Raw genomic sequence first — 15,875 nt, forward strand, 5'->3', positions numbered from 1 at the left:
TTTCTTTTAGCTCTAATATATTCCCGATTGCTGAAATTGATAGTCTAGATAAGAACAGCTATGGCCAACTCACACTGAAACTCCCTTGACCCCCTCTTCTTGCCCATTGCTTATCACCTCCTTCCTCCTCAAAACTGACTAGAGAGAGTAGAAAGTGGAAAACAGCACCATTGGTTAAAAAAAAAAAAAAAATTTTTTTGGTATAGCATTTTTCGTGCATAAGACAATGCACTAGGGGTGCTTGGCTGGTTTAGTCGGTAGAGCCTAAAACTCTTAATCTCGGGGTTGTAAGTTCAAGCCCCATATTGGGTGTAGAGATTACTTTAAAAAAATTTTTTTAATCTTTAAAAAAAATAAGATAGTCTACTAAAGTATATATAGGTCAATTAATTCTCACAAAGTGAACACACCCATGTAACCACCACCCAGATCAAGAAACAGGATGTTGGTATTGCATTTTATCTCATTTCTTCTTTCCTTCCCTTTACCTTTCACACACCCCGAGCCTTAGTCTTCACACAATATTTACTATATACAACAACTGAATTGCATTCACTTTTTCTGTACTGAATGTTTTACATTTACACCAATTTCTTAAGCAGTTCTAGACCAATACTTTCCAACCATGCTTAAATATCTCAAACCAATGTGAACGCTTCAAAAAATAAAAATAGTCATACTATGTGACAAAAAAATAAGAACCCACTCTTACTAGATAAGAAAGTGCAATTAATATATATCTATATTAAATTTTTAAAAAGTGAAACACATACATAGTTTTTAAAAAGTTAAGTTAAGGGCGCCTGGGTGGCTCAGTCGTTAAGCGTCTCCTTCGGCTCAGGTCGTGATCCCAGGGTCCTGGGATCGAGCCCCGCATCGGGCTCCCTGCTCCGCGGGAAGCCTGCTTTTCCCTCTCCCACTCCCCCTGCTTGTGTTCCCTCTCTCGCTGTGTCTCTCTCTGTCAAATAAATAAATAAAATCTTAAAAAAAAAAAAAGTTAAGTTAAAAGGGTGTACCGTGAAAAGTGAGTTTCAACTCTTCTCCAGGAATACTAGTGTTACCCTTCCTGAGATAGTCTAAACATAAGTACAATTTAAATATTAAGGTTTTTCCTATTAGAACCTAAATGAGAGCATATTGCATATTATAATATGCCATGCTTTTTAAAACTAATAATGTAGGGGCACCTGAGTGGCTCAGTCGGTTGAGCGGCTGCCTTCGGCCCAAGTCATGATCCCAGGGTCCTGGGATCGAGCCCCGCATCGGGCTCCCTGCTCAGCAGAGAACCTGCTTCTCCCTTTCCCTCTGCCTTCTGCTCTGCCTACTTGTGCTCTCTCTCTCTCTCTGTCAAATAAATAAAAAATATCTTAAAAAAAAATAATAATGTAAATAGCCCTTTATTTTTTAACATTTTTTAAAATAGCCCTTTTAAATGTGTTAGTCCACCCCACAACCTCCCCCCATCCTGGTAGCCATGTTTGTACCTGTTGACCTGACCCCTTTGGCCAGGCCTGCACAGACTATGTTGGTGTTGTATGCAAGTCATCGTCTATTGCTATGCGATCCATTTCATGATTTCCTCTGCTCTGTTCTGTATACAAGCTACGTGTCCCAGGCTCCTTCACCTACTTGCTCCCACGTAGGTTCAGCCAATGGGAGGCACTGGTGGGAGATTGGAATGTGGGAGGAAGAGAGAAGCCGGGGTGTTTTTTCCCTTCTTTTGGATTTGGGTAGCATCTTCAACAGCATGGTTGAGTCTCCTCTGTGGTTCCTGCTCCTGCTGGCCGCCCCTTCCCAAATGGTCCTCGTGTTGGCTTGGCAGCCCCCATCAGGGCATTCCTTACTAGTTCTCCAGGTTAGGAGAGCACTCAAATACTGCTCTGTTGATTTCTTCCAGCACTGTAAGACCAGCACCTTTTGTTGTTTCTCCTGGCATTCTTTGAGGTTGGATTGTTTATTCTGAATAAGTGACCATTTGCTGAGATTTGGTTATTGCATGATCAATAACCTTCTCCACAGGTTCTGTGTATTGCTCCTTTGATTAGAGTCTGATATATTTTATGTAAATAATTTATCCGGTAACTAATAAGATACTGAAAAATCACAACTTAGGTAACTCTAAAATTATGCCACTGATGATTATATTTTAATTATTTTTTTAGTTTTAACAACCATTTAAAAAGAGGAAATATTAATTTTAGAGATATTGTTCAAAACCAGTAAGATATTTCAAGTATGAACTAAAATCTGCTCTTACTGAACACAATGTTGTATCTCACAATTTGCCCTCTGTTTCATAACCAACGTCAATAGAAACTCTGAGTGATCACATAGAATGACAGAATTGAACTCAACTTCTGCTTCTTTGTATTTACAATCACTCTACTGTTTCAATGTGGGATAACTAGCTCCACAGGGATTGAAGACTCAAATTATGCTTGAAGGAAGCTTGAATGATTCCAGCAGTAAAGAATTTACCCTTGAATGCATATAGCTGAGCCTGTTAGTGGTAAGGGCCTGTGGTATAACCAGAGCTTCTCTAAATTTTTCTTAAAGATTTTTATTTATCTATTTGAGAGAGAGAGAACCAGTTGGGGGAGGGGCAGAGGGAGAAGCGGACCCCTGCAGAGCAGGGAGCCCCACGTGGGACTTGATCCCAGGACGCTGGGATCATGACCTGAGCTGAAGGCAGACACTTAACCGATTGAGCCACCCAGGTGCCCATCTCTAAATTAATTTCCATGTGGAACCCAATATTTAATAAGGTAAGCAATAAATATGTGCTAATTTGAACTACATAGATGATCAAAACATCAACAATTGCAACAACAAATGATTTAGACTAAAAAAGTGTTTTACAGGGAGGAGGATTTGACGTAATGAAATAAAGAGAACTGAGATAGTTAATGGCGTCATTGAACCTACCTCCAGACTTACTTTGTGATTTAGTAAAATAAACTGCTTCAGCTGCTGTTAATGGGATATTTTCTTACTTGCAGCTGAAAGCTTCCTAACTGGTACCCTCTCTACCTGAGTAGGAAGCTGCTCCTGGATAGTGAGAGTCTGTTCCCCACCTCCAACTCCTTACCTCCTAGTCCTTTTTCAATATGGTCTACCTCCCGCCCTCACCGGCCCCCCCAGAAAGAGCTCATGCCAATGGCGCCAATGAGACTGTGGTCTAACCTCAGAGGCACTTCTCAGCCCTTAATCTTACCTGACATCTCTTATCTTTGGACACAGTTTGCCATCCTCTCGTCAAAATGTTCTCTTCCCTTGGCTTTCATGACACCTCAGTTTGTACCGAAATATACACCTGGTTTTTTTTTTTTTTTGTTAAATGCTTGACCTGGTCTATAAATGCCACAAAGGCAGGGACCATGTCTGTTCACTGCTTTTCCAGTGCCTGGCCTGTCGGAAGTACTCAACGAACACTTGTAGACTAACAAATATTTCAGTGAGGAAAGCAATTACTCAGAGAACTTTAAATACAGGAAAGGCTTGAGTAGATGATCACGTAGTCTGTTCTTGGCTGGCAGCAGGGCTAGGAAAAGCAGGTCTTCTGGCTTTCTGTCCAGTAACTGTTTTACCACCCTGTCCCTCCTATGCTTCATGGCATGCTGATACTTCCGAAGTGTACACCTGGAGAAAATATAATTAAGTAATGTGTTAGCCTTTTATAATTCATAAAGTAGCTTCTATAAACTACTGAACTATTCTGGAGACTCATTAATGGCAGACAGATAAGCAAAGGCAGGATCAGTTTGACTTATATAGGATGGTTCATCAGGAGAAGAGTTTGATTTGATTTGGGGCTCTTGGCTTTTATGAGGCTTTGGCTAAAGGATGCTATTTGTACAGCTGAAACTTCCTCTCACAGATGCTTTGTTTCCTTATAACGTCAATCTTTCTGTGCAGTTCAAACATGCACAAAGTCCTCTCAGTAATATTCCAGAATCTCTTTGCTATTTAATGGGCCATAAAGCATACTTAAAAATGGGTTTATCTGTCACCTTTCCCATCAGAAAAGGAGTAAAACATAGATTAGAGGTGAACACCAGCAACCTAACAACATCCATCAATGTTTTGATAATGTGTTGACTAGAAAGTGTTTTTGCAGTTCTAAGAAGCTTTCCTAGCTCAAGGGAAGAAAGCACCCATCATCCACTATCACATTCTTGAGAACACTCGTTCCTAAACCATAGACATGGGCTTCTGCACATCAGTGAAGAGTACTTTCAAGCATGCTGGTTCTTTGCTCTTCATGGCTGACCCTAATCCTGGGCCCATTCCTGTGAGGCCTCTCTCAGTGCCTGGCCCACTCTCCAGCAGCTAGAGGTTTTAGGGAGGCTCTTTTGAGTCGAGGTGTTCACCTAACAACCGGCTGATAGGCCATTGGGAACTGAAAGCTTCAGAAACTGGTCTTTCTCTCAGGGCCTCTCCCCCTTGTTAGGGGTTCTTGCTACCCTAAGACTTCTCTTACATCTTTTCTTCATCTTTTCAGCTTCAGCTTTCAGGGATCATCGGCTTATGCTCCGATGTTTCACAGTTCAAATTCCCATGGGATGAAGTCTGGCTAAGTGGTCTCGTAGGTCACTGGTCAGCCTATGCATTGGCTGATGCCAAACCTTGCACCTAGCCCAGGTCCAGCGGCTGGGTGGGCATGGGATGCCAGGGTGACTTAATAGCACCCAACAAACCACAAAAGATGGAATGAGCACAACTTCTTAGGGAAATTAGGAAGCGCATGTCTTTCACACTATGGGTAGTACTTTTTTAACATTCATCTAAATTCTCTAGGATTTTTATTGATCTGTTCTAGTGTTATATTAATTGGAGGACATGAATTCAATGTTGTACTTTCATTATTGATTACTGTACCAAAAAACCTGGAATTGTCTATGTGGCAGAAAAGGAATCCAGAGATGGTAAGTGAGTATCTTAATGGTTGTAGGACTAGAGAGAGGCAGAGAGTAAGAAATGGGATCTCCCAGGCAAAGGCTTTAACCAGCACCTAATAAGAGATAGTGGATATGGAGGGTTTTTTTTTTTTTTGTTTTTTTTTTTGTTTTTTTTTTTTAAAGATTTTATTTATTTATTTGAGAGAGAGAGAATGAGAGACAGAGCACGAGAGGGAAGGGGATCAGAGGGAGAAGCAGACCCCCCGCCGAGCAGGGAGCCCGATGCGGGACTCAATCCCGGGACTCCAGGATCATGACCTGAGCTGAAGGCAGTCGCCCAACCAACTGAGCCACCCAGGCGCCCTGGAGGGTTTTTTTAATTGAGGTATAATTGATTTATAACATTGTATTAGTAAAGATTCAATATTTATACACTGTGAAATGATCCCACCAGTCTAGTTACCAACCATCACCATACAAAGTTATATTTTTTTCTTGTGATGAGAACTCTTAAGATTTACTCTTAACTTTGAAATATTCTGTGCTATATTAGCTATATTCACCATGATACATATATCCCCAAGGCATATTTATACCTGGAAGTTTGTACCTTTTTGACCCCCTTCATCCATTCTGCCCACCCACCAACAACGCTCCACTCTGGCAACCACCAATCTGTTCTCTGTATCTGACTTTTGTAATGTTTATTCATTTTGTTTCTTGGAGTCTGCGTATAAGTGAAATCATATGGTATTTTTCTTTTTTTTTTCTTTTTTTTAAAGATTTTATTTATTTATTTGAGAGAGAGAATGAGAGAGAGAGAGCAGGACAGGGGGAGGGTCAGAGGGAGAAGCAGACTCCCTGCCGAGCAGGGAGCCCGATGCGGGACTCGATCCCGGGACTCCAGGATCATGACCTGAGCCGAAGGCAGTCGCTTAACCGACTGAGCCACCCAGGCGCCCCAGCAACTCACTTTTAAATGGTTTATTTTTTTTTTTTATTTTTTTTTTTTTAAGATTTTATTTATTTATTTGCCAGAGAGAGAATGAGAGACAGAGAGCACATGAGAGGGGGAGGGTCAGAGGGAGAAGCAGGCTCCCTGCCGAGCAGGGAGCCCGACGCGGGACTCGATCCCAGGACTCCAGGATCACGACCTGAGCCGAAGGCAGTCGCCCAACCAACTGAGCCACCCAGGCGCCCCATATGGTATTTTTCTTTCTCTAATTTCACCTAGAATGCCCTCCAGGTCCACCCACATTGTCACAAACGGCAAGATTTGTGAATTCAGGTTAAATACCCAGAAATGGAGTTGCTGGATCAGACAACAGTTCTATTTTTACTTTTTTGAGGAACCTCCATACTGTTTTCCATAGCGGCTGCACCAAGATAATATTCTTGACAATTAGGAAATTATCAAGATTATCAAATTTTGTTACCAAGATTTCCCTCTTTTCTCATACAAAAAGCTATACTGAAGAGAAATGAATGGCCTATTGGAGTTCTAATATATGATTGCTTTAATCAAACATTTTAAATGTATACTTGGCACCTTTGTAAAACTTACAAGAAATTATTTTACAATTCTGTAATTACATTTTATGTTTCACATTCAACTTTAATACCTAGGAAAGACTCAATAAATGTTCAACAAACGTGTATATAACAAATTGTAAGTGATAAGCCACCTTTTATAAAAAGATCCGATTTGTTCAGTCAACTAAATTCAATTTTGAAAAATTTAGCAGGAATTATTTCTAAATACATCTTTTTTTTCTTGCTGTACACAGTGCTAAGGGCAATCCTGTCAGCTCTTAAGCTGATTTGATCTGCTTTGTCAAATGCTTTGTGAAAGGATATTCAGAGGCACATGTGATGTCAACTTGCATTAATTCTTTCCCAAAGAGAGGTGTTCAGTATTCAAACTGTGTTTTTACTGGCACAATCTATGTTTCAGCTTCATTTCAGAAAGCTCTATAAGCGCTGCTTCCTTTGGAAGACTATTCTTTTTTGCAATTACTCTTCTAAAACAACCTTTAAAGGCCAATAATGATGCCCCATAATACCGCTTGCAGGGAATTCATTAAGAAAATAAGCATTTCAGAGAATTGAATAAAAATTCATGTATCAATATTAAATTTTACTATTTTCATTGTAGATATATTATAAAAAATTAAAACTATCCCTTATTCAACTACTGCTTCCCAATGAAACAAATCCATCAATAGTACTACTTTAGTTTTTTATGTAAAACAATTTGTTTTCAGGTACAAGAACCATAAGCATATATTCCTAAAATTATACAATGTCCTCTAATTCAGTTATAGTAGTGATTGTATATTAGTGAACACCAAAATGTTTTGCTGAGTTTTACAAACAATATAGGTTAATAAAAACATTCATTTCAAATGTCTTCGTTTGAAAGAACAACGTAAATCACTAATCCAATATTCTCTCTTGCTGAGGAAAGAATTGAGAAAGGTTTTATTAAGATCATAAATCTAGATTTTGAGGATTTTGAACTGAATTCTTCGTTTCTTGTATTCTCCCAAAGATCAGTTATGGTGTTTGGCAGAGTCACAGAGCTAACATAATTCAGTTGCCTGCTGAAGGTCTTTTTCAAATGTCATCCTTTCCACTTTTCTTCCAAAGCCGGTTTCTGGTTGGTTCCGTCAACACCAAGGGTTCCTGTATGACGCTTGCTGTGTAATTTTTGCCCAACAGCTCAACTTCCACCTGCTGTCCTACTTTACTTAGCTCTACAGGGACATAGGCAAATGCCAGACTCTTCTGGATGCTGTAACTGTAGCTTCCAGACGTCGTGTTGCCAACCACCTGAAAAACAAGAGCCAGCAATCCTCAGCATCTTGGCCACGGTTTTGTGCTGCTTCTCTCCAGATTCAAGTAGGTTCAACTTACAACCTGAAAGTCTTAGGGATTACTGTCTGTGGGGATAACACTAGGAAGAAAACTTTACTTTTGAGGAGTAGGCTTGCAAATTATGAAAAATAATTCTCAAAATACCTATCAACAGCCTCGAACTTCTCAGTTTTAAATCACACCTAGTTTTTTTTTTAATAGCTGGCACTATTTGGCTCAGTTTCATGCCAAGAGATCTGATAGGAGGAAGACTCAAATGTTTTCATTTTAAACTTTAGAAAAGAATTCTCTTCCATCATCCAACTAGCATGGCAATAATAGATACAAGGGGAAAAAATTCTAAAAATCCAAATATAAATGTAGTCAACTGTTCCTGTTGGGATTGAGGACATGGCTGGCCAAAAGAGTGCTGAATTAAACTACTGATACATCAATAGTCAATGTGAAGCAAACATTCTATGAATACACAGCATTTAGCAATTCCTGGCAATTGGTAGGCACTTAATGTTAACCTCACCCTCTCTAGATCTACCATGTACAAAACATTTTGCGGGCGCCTGGGTGGCTCAGTCGTTAAGCGTCTGCCTTTGACTCAGGTCATGATCCCAGGGTCCTGGGATCGAGCCCCACATCGGGCTCCTTGCTCCGCGGGAAGCCTGCTTCTCCCTCTCCCACTCCCCCTGCTTGTGTTCCCTCTCAGGCTGTGTCTCTCTCTGTCAAATAAATAAATAAATCCTTACAAAAAAAACAAAAACATTTTGCTGGACATTCTAGAGCATGAATGAGGTTTGGTTCCTACCCTCAGGAGCTTCCAGCCTGCAAGTTGAGGAATTAATAGAGATACAAGAAAACAGAACCGAGAAGCCAAGGAAGTAACCATCATCAAGCAGGATTTGTTCTCCATTTGGAAGGGGGGTGGAATTAGGTAGGTGGAAAAGGAGGATGAAACTTTCCACGATGAGCGGAGACATGGAGTCAGGCATGAGCAATCAACATCAGGGAGGATAAAATGGAATCACATGGATGGCAAACCAGAGAAAAGTACTGAGCAAAGAAACAAAACCCAGGAGATGAAAACAAAGGCTTTACGCTGCAAAAATAAATAAATAAATAAATAATCTAATCAGGCTTCTTATAAAGATAAGAGGATGAGTTGAAACCAGATCTAAAGGAAAAGATGAAAGAGAAACAGTAAAATGGAAAAAAAAAAAAGTGATAGAAAGTGTCAGGTTAAAACACCATATTTAAAAATTGTAAAAGGAAGGGGCGCCTGGGTGGCTCAGTCGTTGAGCGTCTGCCTTCAGCTCAGGTCATGATCCCAGGGTTCTGGGATCGAGCCCTGCATCGGGCTCCCTGCCCAGCAGGAAGCCTGCTTCTCCCTCTCCCACTTCCCCTGCTTGTGTTCCCTCTCTCGCTGTCTCTGTCAAATAAATAAATAAAATCTTTAAAAATAAAATAAAAATAAAAATAAAAATTGTAAAAGGAAGACAACAAAAGCAAAATATGATCTATAGGCCTACTCAGAATGGCTTCTCCTGGCCACACATCAATGAACTAGTCCTTACAGCCTTACCGTTTCATACAGTAAACCACTTGTAGCTGGTGCTCAAACACATTCAAGGCCGGGAATCAGCCTGCTGGTCTTTCAGCCGCCTCAGCAAAGAGCCCACTACAGTCAACAGTCTTATTACAGCATTTTTCATCTTTAAGATGCTGACACATTTATGACATTAAATACAGACTCGTGGCTCTATAACCCCAGTTTGTAATTATCTCGTGGAAACCCCAAATCAGAAGCTCTCCATATCATTTCTGAACTTATTATGGGGAGAACTGGTTGATTAAAAGAATAAAAAACATGAATGTATTCATTAGTAAAAGCTTCTTTGGCAGATTATTAACTGCCAAGGTGTTGCTGAGAGAACACATATGCTTTAAAATGGTTTTTCCGGGGCGCCTGGGTGGCTCAGTCGTTAAGCGTCTGCCTTCGGCTCAGGTCATGATCCCAGGGTCCTGGGATCGAGCCCCGCATCGGGCTCCCTGCTCGGCGGGAAGCCTGCTTCTCCCTCTCCCACTCCCTCTGCTTGTGTTCCCTCTCTCTATCTCTCTCTGTCAAATAAATAAATAAAATCTTTAAAAAAAATTAAAATAAAATAAAATGGTTTTTCCTTTTCTTTTTTTTAAATTTTATTTATTTGAGAGAGAGAGAGAGAGAGAGCACAAGCAGGGCGAGCAGAGGGAGAGAGAGAGAGAAGCAGGTTCCCCGCTGAGCAGGGAGTCCGACGCTGGGCTGAGTCCGGGGATTCCGGGATCATGACCTGAACTGAACGAAGGCAGATGCTTAACCAACTGAGCCACTCTGGTGCCCCTAAAATGGTTTTTTTCCTTTAGATCATTGTTAAGTAAAATAAGGCAGGGATTTGGGTCAGGAAGGTTGGAGTTTTAATCACAGCTTTTGGAAGACTTTCTTGGTAACCTTGGTTTCACTCCCTAGTCTGTAAACCTGAGGTCTAGAGAGGTAACCTGATTTGCTTGGGCAAGCATCTTAAGAAAACAAGAAGAGGCCACAGCAAGCCTCTAGGCTAAATCCCCTAACTCACTGGGTCAAAAACCTACCATCCCTCTTGAGAGATTGCGTGAACCATTTCCCCAGGCCTTCCCATCTCTTAAAATCCCAGCAGTGATTCATCTTGCAGTTACTGCTGCATGAGTAATGTAAAGAAATAGCAAATTTACTGTCCGAGTGCTATTTTTAGTGTATTTATTGAATGTGTTGCTTTCTGCTAGATTACTTTCGTTTCTCCTTTAATTCCTCTCTAATCCAATGCTGAGTAGCCCAGAATATTTTAGAAGTCCAGACTTTCCTTGGTATCTTATTACTAAATTTCTAAGGAAAGGTTTTCCCTAGCAACAATTTTATATCCTTCTACCTTAAAATCTTCCAGATTCAATTAAATCCATTCCTTCTTTTTGTTCTGTGAATCATAAAAACAACCTGTGCCCACCCTCTGCCTAGCAGCTTTTCATATTCTTTGTTAGACACTGACTTTCCTTTTACCAATATAAGCAATCCTCATTTATGTTTAGCCTTTTCTTGTTCCTCTCTGTGAAAATTCAAGACCCCTCTGACTTAGGGGAGCTAACAGGGTAGATGGCCTTTGAAGGAGAGGATGTAATTTAAGTTGGATGATACATTGTATTTCTTTGGCTGTCCCTCTGTGCCTTTATTTTTAAATAAAAAAAAAAGACTGCTTTCTCAACTCTCCAAACTTCATTTCTACAAAACACCTTTTTTTTGTAACTATAAAATATTTTTAATCAAGCTTGATGAATAAAATACACATGGCCATAATCAAGATTCTGGTCAAAATTAACCTATGACTGGGGCACCTGACTGGCTCAGTGGGGAGAGCATGCAACTCTTGATCTCGGGGTTTTAAGTTCAAGCCCCATGCTGGGTATAGAGATTAGGTAAAAATAAAATCTTTAAAAAAAATTTTTTTTAATTAAAAAATAACATATGACTAAGATAAGTGACAAGACTAATTCTTTTGGATGCCTTACAAATGGACTCTTCCAGCCATTTTCAGAGAAATATTTAGCAATGGCAACATAATTGGAAAGAAAAAAAACAGGATTACCTAACTTGGAAGGACAACATTCATCCTAATGCATAAAGAATCTCATTACTATACAAGTCTGCAGCTGCTGAAGAGACAATTGCTTTAACCAGTTGCTAAGATTAGTGAAACTACTTACATTAGTTGCCTACATCCTTTATACAAAACACCTTCTTTAAAACTTCCCAACAGGGGCACCTGGGTGTAGAGTCGTTTAAGCATCCGACGTTTGGTTTCAGCTCAGGTCATGATCTCAGGGTCATAGGGTCAAGCTCCCCGTCAAGCTCCACGCTCAGCATGGAGTCTGCTTAAGATTCTCTCTCTCCCTCTCCCTCTGCCCCTCCTGTTCATGCTGTCTAATAAATAAATAAAATCTTTTTAAAGAAAGAAAATAAAAAAATAAAACTTCCCAACAAAGCTGCTTTTATAACAGAGCCCTTTTCATACCCACCCTTATGCCTTGATTTTTAAAAATTAAGCCTTATTTAAAATCATAATCCCTCCTGGCTTCACTGCCCATCTCTCAATCGGACTTTCCTTTTCCTCAGGGCACTCAGCACCCTCAGATGTGCCATTTAGTGAGTATGTTCACTGGCTAGCTCTCTCTCCCCTGGAATGTCAGATCCATGGAGGCAGAGAAGCTCATCTGTTTTGTTCACTGCCACGTCCCCAGCGCCAAGCTTATCTCTACCACATAGTAGACAGATTTGTTGAATAACAAATTTGTACCTTATAAATTCATACCTTATCCCTGGCAGTGAGAATATTTGCAAGAATAGAATACCAAATACCAAAGGCAGTACAAGTCCCAGCGAAGTCAGGAAATAGGAGCAAGAACTATTTCCTATCATTCCAGAGTATAAAGAGGATCCAGAAGATTCATTTGCATGGTGAGAAGATGACCCTACTGAGCATCAAAGAGCAGACAAGCAGGTATCAGGAAATTCAAGGGTTATTTTTAAAGCCAGCTACAACTGGATTAACAGCTCTGTAAGCAGATGGCATCTGGGAGGAAAGATGAAAAATATAGCAGGTAAACTCAGCGCACTGATACAGAAAAGGAAATAAAATTCAAAAATGGAACTCGGGTTTTCAGTTCAACCCTCCCAGCTTTGAGATATAGTTGACATGTAATGTTGTGTAAGTTTCCAGGATTTTAAACTTGCATTTGGGTGTCAGGTTTATACTGTGTTCATCAGGGTTGGTGTGGGTTTGCATAGAGAACATGATAACATAGGGGAGCCTGGGTGGCTCAGTTGGTTAAGCGTTGGACTCTTGATTTCAGCTCAGGTTGTGACTCGGGGTCTTGAGATTGAGCCCTGTGTCAGGCTCCACACTCAGCGGAAGTCTGTTTGGGGATTCTCTCTCTCCCTCTGACCCTGCCGACTCCTTTCCCCCTGCCTCGCACACTCTCATTCTCTGTCTCTCAAAAGAAAAAAAAAAAAAAAAAAAGAACACAATAGCATCATCGGTCATTCCATGGCCAAAACAGAAAGCCAGTGCAGGGGCTGGTGTGGACCATATTAGAAAGCTGGCTGAGAATGAGTGAAAAAATGAGAAACAGAAGAAAGAGGAGGTGGGGGAAATTTGATGACTAGGGGAAAAATTAATTAGAGGTGCCAAGAACCTAAGACATGATCTCATCATTTTGTAGATGAGAAAATGGAGGACCAGAGAGGCTAAGATCAGGTCAAGCGAAGCAGCTAGTTAATGGCAGAGGTGATTATCACTGGCAATTGTGGGCAAATATGAAGTGTGAGGAAAAGCCTATTAAGAAAAGAGGTCTGAACCAGACATTTAGAACAGAAAGGAGGAGGAGACAGTGAGGTAAGAGGCTCAAAGAGAATGAACTCAGCACAATTAAGGGTAAAGTGTTTAAGAAAGAGCTTGAAATCTGAGAAGAGTCTCTTAGCTTCATAGGGTCTAATAACATCCACCTGCTTCTGGGATGTAGGACAACTGTGGGTCTTTAAGTGAAGAGAATACAGTGGGACATGAGCAGAGACAGAGAGGACAGCGAACTGGAGTATTCAGTGTGGCTTAGAAGGCAGGGTAAGCAATGCCAAGTCCAACTATACCTGGGTCAGAAACTGGTTCTGTCCATCACTAGCCGAGCAACCTCAAGCAAGTTACTTCACTTCTCTGAACCCCCAAGCCTCATCTCTAAAATGGGACGACCATACCTATCTGGGAGGGGTGTTATAAAATTAAATGAGTGCATAAGAAATATCCAGCACATAGTAGAATGTTAGTTGTACACAGTGTAGATGTTAGTTGTACATCAAATGGATCCATGCCTCAGCCCACATGGCCATTTCTTTAGTAAACCAAAGACTGAGATTTGATGCCACTGGCTTTCTCCCCCTCCGGTACTCTTTTTGTTACTGAAAAGAAGAGGGAAATGAAAACAAGGATCAAGGAGGCATGAGAAAAAAACCCATGGAACCAAATCTCTGAGTCTTTGGGTATTGGCCAAGCAGACCTTGTTCAAAAGGGAACAGCTGTTGCAATGAGCCTCGGTGGCCATGTGCTCACCCCCTAATCTACGGGGAGAGTACCCCATCTGCCTGCTAGCCCCAGCCAAAACACAGCAAAATCATAAACCAAACTTGGTCTTACGAAGAGTTGTAAAAAGTCAAAGACGTGAAGTTCTACTGGTAAGTTATCTGGTTTTACTGAATGCCAACAGACAGAATAAAACAACATTCCCAAATGGGAAGAAGGCACATTTACCCTTTCTGAAGAACTAAATGGTTTCTACCTTTCACTTTACTTTCTAAGGCTCTACCCTCTGTTGTCATGGAGATTTTCACTTGGAATTTTTTTCTGCAGGTGTGCTAAGGTTAGAATTACTTCTTCTTCAAGATCCCTTAGAAGCTAAACTAGAATGCCAGAATTTTTTTTTTAATAAAATCCATCTCTTGCATTCAAAGATCATTTGAGCCTCTAAATTATACCTTCCTCATTGTCCATTGTATTTTAAGTCCTTTGTTTTATTTTCTTTAATCAAAGCACAGAGAAGTTGATGTTTTTAAAAATGAGCATTTCATTTTCCTTTCAGTTAACTGATTTCTGTTTCTTGAATGTCAGCTCAGAAATCAAAGTGTGTCACGCAACCAATAGATAAATAAATAGCAAAAAACAAAACAAAACAAACCCCTAAAAAACACAAGTCTAAAAGGAAACAGAGACAAGGAGGGTTTCTGGTGCAGAAAAGCTGCAGTGGCCCCTGGCCATGAGGTCCTCAGCACTCACCTTGCCATCATACCAGATGCTTTCATTTCCCTCCGGATCAACATCGTCCGTTGCCAAGGTGAGGCAGACCAGTCTCCGTTTCAGCCCCTTGGCTTTAATCTGTTTCAGTGCTTGCTTTCCTATGAAGTCTGCTGGCTGCAGGAATCCAAGATAATGATGATGAATGAATGCTCAGACACTGTGACAAGGTTAGAGATGCAAGCATTTAAATTTGTCTTTGTGATTTTCTCGCCAATTACACATCAAATAAAAATACAGATTGGATCAAACATCTAGACAAATATTTCTTAGTCCTCAAATGACAGTATCAGCCACCTTTTCCTTCAGAATAGGTTAGACTTAAGGGTAATAACTTGTGATAACAATTATACCAGAACCACCTAGGCAGAAAAACAGAAGGCATGATATTGCGATGGTGGATTATGAAAGCGACCCTTGGATCTAATGATTCTGGACAGCATTACTGGATGGTAGTGACCAAAGTACTACGCAATTTCTACCTATAGTAAGCCTCTTTCAAGAAGGAAATTCATGGTTTTGAAATGTGATGTCAAAACACCCCCGAAATATTGCGCTTTTTTTTTCCTTCTTTAGAATAGTGATCCAAGAAATGTGTCAACTGTTGGATTGTACTCAGTTCATTCAGGAATGTTATTGACTGCCCTATGTGTGAGACATCATGCTAGGCCCTGTGTGGGTTATAAAGTTAGAAGTACATTTTGATCAAAGAGCTTATTCTCTAACACTACGCTTTTCAACCTTGTTTTTCCTCCTTCTATCCAACACATGATGGATGATGTTCCTCTTCCTAATATGTTCCCCTGGGCACACTCAGGGTTATTCCCAATGTAACACAAGTGAGAGTGACATTGCTCTAGGGATAACCTTGAGTCCATGCTTATGTGTTTAAAAAAAAAAAAGTAGGAATCATGCAAACTTCAGGACTTCTATATTTATTAGTCTTCACCTACAACAAACAGGTGAGTGAGGACTCCTCAGGGGAGACACTTAGCTAATAAAGGAGGCAGAGTTCTACCTAACCAGCATGCCAAGGACACAGGGTAAGTGTGAGAAACTAGGCAGAGGCCAAGGGCAGTCAGAGTGGAAGGAGAGAAGGCTGACCCTGGAGGGGCGTGGGCTAAGGCTTCTACATAAGGGAGCCAAACAAGCATCTCTGATCTTCCCGGGAAATGGGGGATCTTTGATATACAAATCACATCTCTAC

General features: G+C 40.6%; 1 protein-coding gene across 1 annotated transcript in view; it reads right to left on the reverse strand.

Annotated features, from left to right (window-relative positions):
• Positions 1-7,514: 7,514 nt before the first annotated feature.
• DMGDH (dimethylglycine dehydrogenase) overlaps positions 7,515-15,875 on the reverse strand; it is a 64,798-nt gene continuing 56,437 nt past the window's right edge. The window contains exons 15-16 of the mRNA XM_021697676.1: positions 14,651-14,785; positions 7,515-7,730 (exon numbers count right to left, since the gene is read on the reverse strand). Of these exons, the coding sequence (XP_021553351.1) occupies positions 7,515-7,730; positions 14,651-14,785 (351 nt within the window). The remainder of the gene's footprint in view (positions 7,731-14,650; positions 14,786-15,875) is intronic.

Source organism: Neomonachus schauinslandi, chromosome 7 (genome assembly GCF_002201575.2).
Source record: "Neomonachus schauinslandi chromosome 7, ASM220157v2, whole genome shotgun sequence".
Classification (NCBI taxonomy): domain Eukaryota; kingdom Metazoa; phylum Chordata; class Mammalia; order Carnivora; family Phocidae; genus Neomonachus; species Neomonachus schauinslandi.